The 12,558-nt window shown below is 37.7% G+C and overlaps 1 protein-coding gene across 1 annotated transcript in view; it reads right to left on the bottom strand.

Annotated features, from left to right (window-relative positions):
- Positions 1-7,081: 7,081 nt before the first annotated feature.
- The window catches only part of Lurap1l (leucine rich adaptor protein 1 like), a 41,074-nt gene continuing 35,597 nt past the window's right edge, over positions 7,082-12,558 (bottom strand). The window contains exon 2 of the mRNA XM_031377735.1: positions 7,082-9,165. Coding sequence (XP_031233595.1) covers positions 8,791-9,165 — 375 coding nt within the window. The 3' untranslated portion in view covers positions 7,082-8,790. The remainder of the gene's footprint in view (positions 9,166-12,558) is intronic.

The following is a 12,558-nucleotide window of genomic DNA, read 5'->3' as shown; positions in this document are numbered from 1 at the left end:
GTTCCAAGTTACAGGCCATTATTTTCAGTGAGTCTGGGTGGCAAGACTGAAGAAGAAAGAAGCTGCTAGTTACATATGTAGAGGAATTTTAATCCAGCAACATGGCTGCTCTGACAAAAGATTACAGCCAAAGGCCTTCTAGGTGTGTGTTACAGCTGGAATCATACCAAGATTATGATTGTGTAGTGAATGATATACCTTTAATCTCTCAGCTGGAATACAGACACACCCTTCATACACATGTTTAATCCCAAACAATGAAAGTAAGGTTAGTTTATAGGAGGAAACAGCCATGTTCGAAATTGATGTCTAGTTGAGAACTTAACATTTGAGGGGCAGACAAAGTGACAAATCAGATAAAAGTTTGACAGAATGAGCCAGAGATAGGAGACACCCTGCTCTCAGGAGAACAGACAGGAAATAGAGAGTACTTAAGAGAATGAGAGAGAGAGAGAGACAGAGACAGAGATAGAGAGACAGAGACAGAGAGAGAGACAGAGACAGAGAGACAGGGAGACAGAAAGACAGAGAGAGAGAGAGAGACAGAGACACAGAGACAGAGGCACACAGAGACAGAGAGATAGAGAGGTATTTTTACCAGGACAGTTTTACAGAGACAGGTTGCAGGTGAAGACAAAACAAACCAGAGAGTTAGAAGGAGCCAGAAGATTAGAACAGACCGCCAGAGTTAGTTTGAGGCCAAGCAGAGCACTTCAGCCAGAAGTCAAGAGAAGCCAGTTTGAATCTGTCAGCTTGGAGAGGCTTTTGTGACAGAACAGCTGAGTTTAACCTGCCATTCAGAGTTCAGAAAGCTAGAAAGGGTGAGTTCATTCAGCATTAAGCATCTGAGACAACAAATGCACCTGAGGAATAAGTAGTGCTTTTATACACATACACAGTCAACATCAGAGAGAATATATGCATGCATACTTGAGCTCAGTTCACTTTTTCCACTCATACAGTTCAGAACAACTTGCTTTGGGAATGGTACTATCCACAGTTGAAAGGTCTTCACACATCAATCAATAGAGTGAAGATAATCTCCCACTTACATGCCCACATACCAACCTGATCTAGAAAGGTTCACAGCATTATGAAGGTTGGGAACCACTGTCTTAATTTGATGAAAGCCTGCATCCAATTGCTGGTTGATTTTTAAGTCATTTGGTGAATATTTAATGAACAGAATAATTCCCATGATAAACCATAAGTATGCCTATAAATATTACCAAACCTTATTTCTTTGCCTATAATTTTCTTGTGGATTCATTTTATAAAACTCATAGGAAAAAGAACTCCAATCATATTGAATTGACTTTGTTTTTAATCTACACAAATATATAAAAAAATCATCACCATTTGTTTATTGCTATCTGTAAGAGATCTAAAAATGCAGATACATAAATGTGTATCTATTTTTTTGAACATAAGTTGAAGTAAAATTTGATAGAGCAAAGAGACAATACTTTATAAAGCAGTAATTTCTAAATAATTTTCTTTCTTCCTTTGATTTTAGAAAAGAAATTCAAGGAAGTGGATTCTAAATCTAGTGCCTTCTTGTCATTCTGAAGATTGGTTACCAAGAAGCATGTACAATAAAAACAAACAACTTTTTTGTTTTTAAGCTCAGTTATATTAGCTTCGTTATGGTGATTTCAAGGACACAATAAAAACAATTACATTTGGGTCTTTTTAATTCACTATTTGCACTGTCTTCAAGAGTTTTACAACTTCCATATCAAGTTAGGATATGAAAACCACAAAATATTAAGTTCAAGAATAGCTTATGTAAACTGCTCAAAGACAGGAAGACGTTTTCCAGAAGCCTTTGTCTCATGTCTGCCCATAGCTTGTTGGCTGTAACTTTGACCCATAGTCATGGCTAGCTACAAAGAAAACTACAAGTAGAATTTGCTCTTGTGTTTTCTGCAGAGGATATCAACTGAAAACTTAGTTAAATGTTTACATGATTGAAGTTTCTATGCTATATGTTGTTAAAGTATATGTACTACAATGACTCATCAGCAATGATTTCTTAGATGTAAAATCTCCCTTTACTTATTTATTGTAAATGATAGTCACATCATTCATTAAACCTTTGTGTGTGCTACGAGATATAGTGAGCGGATAACTAACTGTTCAACAACTCTGAGTCAGGTTTCATTACACTCATTTTACAGAGAAGAAAGCCGACATAGAGAGTAAAGTTCCTTTCTCCTCAAGTTCACAATCTAGTATACCAAAATCAGAGACATTTTAAAATCAGTTTTTGTGTTTTATACTACCCTTACTTGTAAGTTATTCTGTTACTTAGTCCTTTAAATATCTTTGTTATATTTCATTATTTGAATGGTAAATGGATTCCATTTACTTACTTGTTTACTTTGCATTATTCTTTAAATCATTCATATTTTGCCATAAGTGTGGATCAGATAATTTTTTTGTGGAGAAATCTAGGAAGAATATTTGGCATGTGTCCATTGCATGGTACTTAAATGCCTCATTCTTCATGATTTTCAACAGGGTATTATTCCATGTCCTTTAGCAACCTTCTCTGACTTAACAGAACATAGTTTCAGAACTTTTGAAAGGGTTTTGTCATCATTTCCATCTTTTTATTACAACAAAAACAACTTTCAGAGAGCTTTTAAAATAACATATGCTAGTCATTTTTCATATAATCTTTAATAAAAATCACAGTGAACCTAATTCGGAGAAAAAAGTGATAACCTGGAATATGACATTGTATAGGACTCATGGTAAAGGAAGAGGGTCTTCTAACTCTTTAGACCCTCCTCAGTACAAGAGGGAATGTGCAGAGCTCATCACCACAAGTCTATGTAAATTATAAGTGGATTTGGTTACTGTAAAAATAATTGTAGTAAATTACTCTGAGAGCAATTTAAGAACATCAAGAATATATGCATCGCCAGAGTAGTGCACGTCCCTCTTGGGTAAATCGTAAAAGCACAACCTCAGATAAAGAGAGATCTCTCTCCTATCTCTTGTATTCTGTTGGTGATGCTTGTATCTATGACTTCTGATCTCTTTCCTAGGTTTTCTAACTCCAGAGTTATCTCCCTTTGTGGTTTCTTTATTGTTTCTACTTCCGTTTTTAGATCTTGGCTGGTTTTGTTCCTTTCCTTCACCTGTTTGATTCTGTTTTCCTGTAGTTCTTTAAGGGATTTTTGTGTTTCGTCTTGAAGGGCTTCTAGCTGTTTACCTGTGTTCTCCTGTATTTCTTTGAGGGAGTTATTTATGTCCTTCTTAAAGTTTTGTATCATCATCATGAGAAGTGACTTTAGATCTGAATCTTGCTTTTCCAGTGTGATGGTTATGTCCAGAACTTACTATAGTGAGAGAATTGGGTTCCGATGATGCCAAGTAACCTTGGTTTCTGTTACTTATTTTCTTATGCTTGCCTCCTGTCATCTGGTTATCTTGACTGGGACTTGCCCTTCTTGTGATCCTGGTTGTGTCAGAATTCCTCTGAGTCAAGCTGTCTCTGTGATCCTGTGATTTTGGGGTCCTGTGATCCTATTACAGCACCTTGGAGTAGAGCTTCCTCTAGGTATTATGGGACTTGCTGCAGAGTTTACACCCAAGGTCTGCTCAGAGCGCCGGCCAACACAGACCAGAAGCAACCCATGCCACTGGGCTAGCAGAGTTCTTGCATGCCTGCGTCCCACTGTTACTGCGTCCCAGTTACTCCTGGTGTTGGGACAGATGTTTTGTCCTCCTCACCTCTGATCCTATGATCCTGGGCATGTTAGAGAGCCTGGAAGTGGAGCTTCTTCTGGGTGTTGTGGGACTGGCTGCAAAATTTGTGCCCAAGGTCTGCTTGGGCACTGGCCCAGCTCATCTCAAGGTCTTTAACTTCATAGTTTTTATCTTCAAAGTTCCTTTGGCATCAAGGTCATCCATTCACAGATGAAGACAAATATTTTTAGTGGTAGGAGTAAGAACTTTTTTCTTCATTGCAGAGAAATATACTAGACAGGTGGTCTCATTGATGTCAAGACTTACTCATTTTTGTATTACTCTGACTTAGCACAGTCACTGTGTCATGCTTCCAGAACACACCATGCATACATGTAAAAGTGCTTCACTGGGTATCTACTGTGTGGAAGATACTCTTGTAAGTGGTTGAAAATAATGAAGTGAATAAAGCAACATTCCTGCTCTCTTAATCCTTTGCTTTGTTTTAGAAAAGCAAAGAATGTACACAAAAATTAGATTGGGTGACAGTAACAGCTATGAGTATAAATATAGAGTGTTCTGGACTGCTATGGGGCACATGTTATGATGTGTTATGTGAATGGAAACCCCAGAGAACTGTAAGAAGTAGAAGAAGATGCCTACAAAGAACCCTTCCAAAAGAAGAAATGAGAAGTGTAAAGATTCTGAGGTTGGAATATATTTTGAAACTTGATAGAGAAGAAAAGTGATGCCCATATGATTTGCAGTGAGAAATAGTCTATGATAGAAGATGACATCAGGGAATGGAGGAGTTACAGGGTACACATTATTTTGCTGTGATTGGTTAGGATTTAGATAAGGCACCGGGTAACTAGATGGAGCTACTATGTAATTTGGTCCCTGTGTGAGGAAAGAGAATGACTACATTGACTAGAGGATTGAGGCTGACAAGAAAGAAGTACCACTTACTTGGGATGATTGGAAACAATTCTAGATATGTTCAAAATGAGTTACTTATCAGAAAATAAGAATAGAACCTATACAGGCAGATGGACATGGGGGAGTGGAGTAGTAGAAAGAGATTGTGAAATGTGGTGCTATATTTAGAAATCTCTTCGAATGAAGGTCATGTAAAACTGTAACATTGAATAAAACCCCCAGAGTGAACTTTTAGATTAGAACATAGTCAGCACAATGGGGTTTGGAGACTAGGATAAGATATAGCTGCAATTGAGTCTGAACAAGCAGGCTGCATTGAGAGGAGAAAGAGGCATTCTGGGTCCAGAAGAAGACAGCCCTGTGAGGGTTTGGTGCCCCAGTGTAGGGGAATGCGAGGGCCAGAAAGTGGGAGAGGGCGGGGTGGCAGGCATGGGGAAGTGGGAGGCAACAGGGGTTTGTTTTTGTTGTTTTTGTTTGTTTCTTTGTTTTTTGGAGGGGAAACTGGGAATGGAGAAATTTACATGTAAATAAAGAAAATATCTAAAATAAAAATAAAAAAAAAAAACAAAAAAAACCAAAAGAGGAGTGATGAAATATGTAATTATAGTTGATATGTTAGTAAGGTTCCATGTTTCCAATTTGTCATTTGTTTTATCATCACGGATGTGACTGTGTTCTCATGGAGTTGGGGTAAAAAGTACTTTACTTGAAGTTATTTGTGCTTATGCAAGTGACTTATAATCCTCCCAACTGCAAGGAATCTCTGAAAATTGTAGACCTCTAAACTCTGACTCCAGGTAGTAGCGAATAATGCCAAAAGTAGATTAGCATTGGCTTGCCTGAATTCCTTTTGTTCAGTTACTTCAGTTTTATTACAAGACTAGCAAATTCATAAAATAGAGTAACATCACCCAGGCAAATTCCAATTTCTATGGCAAATTCAGCATAGGCAGAGTAGTTTGGAACACTCTCTTGCTTTAATTTCTTAACCCACTTCCTTATGGTGCTAATAAAGGCAAAATATCAAAAGCTCAAGATCAGAGGTTGGTAACAGAAATGGCTTTTTGAAAATCAGACACTTCTATGTATATTCATTCTCTTGAGATCAATGAACATTACTAACCAGTCTTGTTTAAATGCATACCCTCCTTAGTGAAATTAGGTTGAAAACACTATTGTATGACCAACTCTAGTATTTAAACCATAAAATATTTGTAAGTTTTGGGGGGGGCAGCAGGGCAGAAGCTGAATGTTGTAGTGGTAGTGCATGGCTTTAAAGAACTTGGGGTTCAGGGATAGAGGTAGAAGGATTGCTGAGTTCAAGGTCAGTCTAGTCTACAGAGAGAGTTGCAGGATAGCCAGGGTTGCAAAAAATACCACTTCCAAAAATCATGGAAAAGTATTAAGATTATAAAATACTGGAACTTATTATTCATAGAGCACAAAACAATCTAAAGTATTCCACTACTGCTCCTACAGGTTCCTTATAAAATACAATATCTAAATAAAAACTATTCTATCTACTTCTCTTACAATGTGCACTTAGGATTTTCTCATTTTTGGTAAAGAAGTGATATTCATGGGTAGTATGGACAAATAGCTAGGGAAGTTGGTTTACAAAGGAAGGTATAAGAAAAATTTGCCAGAATGAGTTCATAGTCTGAAGCTATAGTCTACGAACAGCAACTTGCTTGTGCATAGCTCATTCTAGACAACCCTTGGGACTTAAAAGATGTTAGAATTTGCTCTTGTTGTCTCTTGTTTACGAAATGCCAACTTTATTCTTCTTAATGATAGTCTCTTTATCATGTTGTAAACACCTGCCTATATAGTACATTACTTTCTTCCGGACATGCACCAGGCTTGAAGGATGTACTCTATGTGGAGTTACAATGTGTGCTCTTGAGTTTTTACATGATAATGTATGCTAAGAATTTCTTGGCTTGATTGCAGATTGAAACAGCCAATCAAACAGCCTTTACTAAATTAAAAATAAAAGTATACAGAAAGGGGAGAAATATGTGAGGAAGAGTTGGCGAATGGCAGTCAAACTCTTGACTGCCTTACTCTGGATATGTGATTTAAAGAAAGAACTTGGTAGTTCAAATAGGGAAACCTGGAGACATTGGTGACCTGGAAAACCGTTGGTTGCATTTTACAATTGTGGGATTATATTTGGTCCTTTGTTTACATTTTATTATTTAATGCCAACAAACAGTAGAAAGGGTTAGTGAGTACAGTTTTAAGAGCAACAGAGATCTCAGTTCAACTCAAGACCTGGTTTTGACACTGGGGAAATATGACCCCCTCAGTTAGGTTCTATACCTCAATTTCCTTAAACATAAACTCGTGTCAGTTCTCATATCATGAGACTGCTATGATGCTACTAGAAGCATTTCATGTTAAAAGGGGAGTGCAATATATAACACCAGACAAGTTTTAATTGGAAGTTGAGTGATATGTATTTTGGAAACAAAAAAATGACAATTATACAATGAGCATATAAAAAACGATAGGAAATATTCTTTGAACAGGGACATTTCTTGATGGCAATACAAGATCCTATTGACTTATACTGTCAAATGTTTAGTGCACAGATATGTATTATTCTTTAGAATATGTTGAAATCTTAATTAAGGTTTCTCACTAGAAAAAATAATGAATAGGAATGATAACACCACATCAAAATTAAATGGTTGTGGAAAGATGGCCTGGCTATTAAAAGCTTGTGCTACTCCTTCAGAGGACCAGAGCCTGATCCCTAGAACCCATGTTAGCTGGCTCACAACTGCCCATAATGCAAGCTCCAGAGGTTCTAATGCCTTTGGCCACCACAGTCATAGGTATCCATGTGCACATTACCTCCACCAAACACACACATATAAAGTAAAACAAGATAAATACCCAAAGAGAAATGAAGTGTTTTGACTCATTATATAAATGAAAACATATTCAGGTATCAATTCAGAAAACTAAAAAATTATTTTTCCATCTTAGGATGAAAAAATAATATTAAGATTTATAGTTATAATGGTTCTGCTCTTATCTTACTGCACATGTTTATGCCTTCTACTAATGTCAAAATATATGTAAGAAAATATCTGTAAATCTCAAACTATTTTTAATTTTTCAAAATATATTCCTAATGAAATATGACACTTCCCAGATTCCCTGGGACCGGGAAAGACAATTCCTGAAGGGAGGAACTACTAGAGGGACCATAACATACATGTGGTAGTCATTTCTGTCATCTTCTTCCTGTGGAAAGTTTCTCATCTGCCTGCCTGGCTCAAAGCTCCATGTGGCTGAGATGGTGACCTTTCTCTGTGTATTCACCAATCTTCACTATCCTGCTTCAGATCTGACAAACTACTCTTTCATTCTTTCCATCTCTCCTTTCTGCCACCCACAGAAATCCAAAGGTCTTTGCCTGTACTCACCTTGAAAACTATGACCCATTTTCCTTCGAAATTTAGTACTATAATACATATTGTAAAACAAACTCAAGATTTGAGTTAAACTCATTGATTCTAAAACTCTAATCTATAATGTTAACAGTGGAGTAGGCTAAATCGAGTCTATGCAAGGAGGGTCTTCCAAATGTCAGTGATGTGGATATATGTGTCTAAAAGCACAGCTCACCATGCAACAACACATTCTGACTTTGAAATAATGTCTACCTGTGTCCAAATAGCTGGTGTAATTTAATACACAAACAGTAAAATATCTTCATATCTTCTGGCACATAGAAATCTCAAATCACTTAACACCACAAACCACAGTATGAAGGACATGATCAGACTTTGGTTTATTGGAAAATTTAGCAAAGTGTTTCATATAATCCCTGACCCCTCACTCTGAAATCAAAAGCAGAAACAATTATTGCTTATTTTTCCCCCTCGACTTTGTCTGTGCTACTGTAAGAGAAGGGAGAAAGATTATTACAATAAATAAAAATAGAGATGTAACAGAGAAAAATAAGTCTAGATGAGAAATATTAGGAGCAACAGAAATCTCATTAAGCAGTTTAAAAATAAGCTTCTTTAAAAAGATTGAATTATTAAAATAAATCACACCAAAAATATAGCAGCAGAGAAGAAGGATACATACAAGTTTAATTGCACACCAGTCCCATGCAAAAAAAGTGGATCATTAGCCAAAGCAGTAGTACTCAGAATCCAACTTGGGATGCTTGTGCAGAGCCTGTGAGTCCTCTATGATGGAGCTGTCACTGAACTGATCCAAGTCTGAAGGGGTCTGATGACCTGGTACATCATCTGCCAAAGTGTCCAGGTAGCTCCCTACTGAGATGCCATCCAGCCCGTCACTGCCATCATGGAGGCTGTTGTAGCTACCACGTAAGGAGGCACTCTGACTCTCCAGCAAGCTACACAGGCTGCCACTGAGACTGCTGCCTCGGCTGGTAATGGTGGCTTTTTCCTCAATCATCCACTTGATGGACTCGATGCTCTCATTGATGAGGAGCAATTGACGCATGAGCCTTACATCAGTGGCTCTGAGGTTAACCTATGACAGAGAGGAAGAGAAGAAAGACATGCCAATTATTCAATGTTCAACAAAAATTATAAATTCGCTCATATCCTGTGGACTGCAGTCCACAATTTTAAATTCACTAGACACAAACACATATGTGTGTGTGTGTGTGTGTGTGTGTGTGTGTGTGTGTGTGTGTGTGTGTACATGCGCGTCCACACATGTGTGCTCTTGTCTCACCCACTCCGGAAATTGTTGACTCCTAGTAGCAGACAGAATCAAGAACTCACTTCCTGACATATGCACCAGGCTACTAAACAGCCAAAACCCCAATGAAGCTCCCTAAACACACCCATCAAATGCCAAGTTGTTTATTAAGAAATGCATTCAATTTCTGGATTAACTTATCAATACTAATATGGAACTGGGTGTGACAACAAAGAGAGTGAAGAAATCAAGGAATCCTTATTAGTTTTATAAATAATTGGCTTATTAAATGATAGCATGCAACACAGTGAGAAAAAAAAATCAGCATTCATTAGAAAAATCTAATTACCCTGTCCTGCAGGTATTATTGCATTCATCTTTCAAAAAGAATGGAAAACTGCAGGGAAAAGGTTAAGAAAAAGTAGAAAATGTCAATCCTTCTGACTGCATCTACATAAAAAAACACTAGATAATTTATTTGCTTCTAAGTTAACCAAATTGGGTGGCAGGGACCTGGCTGTCCACAAGAGGGCCTACTCACATTCATTACAGTTTTTGAAAAAAAAAAAACCACTCTTCCACTTGGGATAGTAACCCAAAAAGCTGGCCATACCAATTCTCTCTTTAAGACATAGAATGGATTCAGATATATAGGTCTCTAGACTTATCAAAGGCATTCATTCTTGAGTGACTCAAACCACAAACAGAAGCCTATTGTCATCAGAAATGTGCTTTCATGCAAAAGGACTTCCTGCTGACGAGTTAACTCATAACTGCAGGTGAACAATGACTGTGTGAACAAACAGGGATAGATAAAATCTCCTTCACCAGAGAGCTGCTGGAAATAGTGCTAGGTGAATAGAGTGCTTGCCCATAGTGTTCTGGGTTCAATGCTAATACATAGGCGGACTTACAGAGAGAAGAGCCAGACAAGGAGAAGACAGACAGATAGACAGACAGAGAAGAAAGGAAAAAGTTCGACTCTAGAGTACAATTTTCAAAAACATAACGAAAATATGGTCCTGGGAAGATTTATGTCCCAGTGTAGGGGAATGCCAGGGCCAGGAAGTGGGAGAGGGTGGGTTGGTGAGCAGGGGGAGGAAACGGTTTGTTTTTTGTTTTTGTTTTTATTTTTGTTTTTGTTTTTGATATTTTTTTCAGAGGGGTAACCAGGAAAGGAGATATCATTTGAAATGTAATAAAGAAAATACATAATAAAAAAAAGGTTTAAAAAGTAAAAAAATAAAATAAATGGAAAATTAAGAAGTTAAAGGCACACTTTTAAAATTCTCTAAGACATTAAAGTAACATCTGCATCTTAGTAAAAAGCATAAAGAATAAATCACTCAGACAGTAACAGGTTAAAATTAGTACTCTTTATGGTGCTCCAAACAGAAGGATATGAACTCAGCGAGTCTCAAGCTTTTTTTTTTTTAATTAGTATTATGCTACTTCAGTAACCTTGCAGTGACTGTGACCAAGCCAGAGGCTTTCTCGAAGTCTTTGTGTTCAAATTTACCCACATACCTTATAAGTCATCAAGACAGAGTTCAAATTCCAAACAATATTTACAAATATCAACAATGCTCATAGATCCACTGATGAGCAAAGAAAACCAGTGGGTAAAGCTCGTGCTCTTCAGTCAGCCTCTGGAGCTGACGGAATTTCCCACGCCATTACACGCATGGAACAAGGTCAGCATGATCTTCTCGCCGACAAGTCTCCAAATGGACAATAGGTGCCTGTCCCCAAATGTCTGCTATGTCCATAAAAACACCCCACCTGGGTCGAGCTCTGAGCATGCACTCGTGGACCACCACCGTCCATCACTTCTCCAAAGCCTCTGCATTTTTCTTGGTGGACTATTCCCAGCTTACTGACTCTAGTCTCCTATGTTGATCCATGAAGCTTCTGTAGTACTTTACATTTCTATCTTATGACATCGCTGAATTTTGTGCCATTGCATAGTAGGAATGATTTGTGATATATATTACAAATATATATGTGTGTGTATGTACATATATCTTCTTACTTAAGTAAATAAACCCCCAGGAAAGCCATTCTCACTGCTCTACTATATTGCAAAGTCTTTCTTAAACACTTTTTAAAATTTTAGTCATGTTTTAAGATCTTTGACATAGAAGCTCTCAAATAAATTAATAAACAGACTTCCAAAAACGACATTAGTCAAGGGTTAGTACGTACTAACGTCCTGTATAGTGGTAGCATCTAATACATATTTTTTTTCAACTAATCAATAAGAACAAAGAGAAATGATTCAAGTAAGAAAATCTTTTGCTGCTAAAAACAAAACATTCAGAGTCTATTGAGTCATGGTTAGAGAGTGTGGGGGAAAGTAACATGGTTAAACCTGTTGATATAGATAATGAGTATAGATGTGTGTCTATCCCTGGGTCCTCCAGGACAGTAAATAGTCTCTTCCAGATTGCTGCATGTGCTGATTTCTGTGATTGGCTGCTGTTGTGTTCCAGGAGTTCTTGTCTGTTACTCACGTCTTTCTTTCAGAACTAAGGTGTGGTTATGATAGTGATGAACTCTGGGAATATGAGAAATTCACCAAAAACTGAATCACAGTGCTACTGCAATGGCTGCCCAACCCTTTTCATGCTATGATTCATCTCAGTCCTTGTGATAACTTCACCAAGAACAGAGGAACTTTACCACAGTGGCAGGAACCTGTGGTTCTCTCAGCTAGGGTTTTATAGTCCTGTGACTTTACTCTGAGGATACTGGCAGTGGGGTACCTCCTCAAGCTCAGAGCTTCCATGCTATGAGCATGGAGAATCCATTCCTGTTTACACATGCTCAGGCCTCATTCCCAATTAGACTGAGTTTCATGACTTGTTTCCTGAGCAATATTTATGACTTATTGAAATCAATTTGCTTATTACTTGTGTGTAAAGGAGTTTCCAAGCACTAGGAACTTGGTCTGCCTAATTACCACTGCTTGCTAAGTTCTAGAGGAGTACTTGGCACATAGCATCTACTCGGTCAAAATATGTCCAATGACTGGACACCAGCTATGCTCCAGATTGGACCCTTCAAGAAGCCTGGAGCTTTGTGTGGGCTGGTGGTATAAGACTTGAAAGGAAGAAAAATTATCAGGAAGAAACAACCAGAAGACTGAAGCCTTCCCAAGCAGATAATCCCATGGCTATTCATTTGCAGGACTCTGGCACTGAGTAACTGGTATAGACT

The sequence above is a fragment of the Mastomys coucha genome, unplaced genomic scaffold (assembly GCF_008632895.1).
Source record: "Mastomys coucha isolate ucsf_1 unplaced genomic scaffold, UCSF_Mcou_1 pScaffold18, whole genome shotgun sequence".
NCBI classification, from domain to species: Eukaryota; Metazoa; Chordata; class Mammalia; order Rodentia; family Muridae; genus Mastomys; species Mastomys coucha.
Note: the sequence above shows the minus strand (reverse complement) of the source record. Positions and strands in the feature narration are given on the sequence as shown.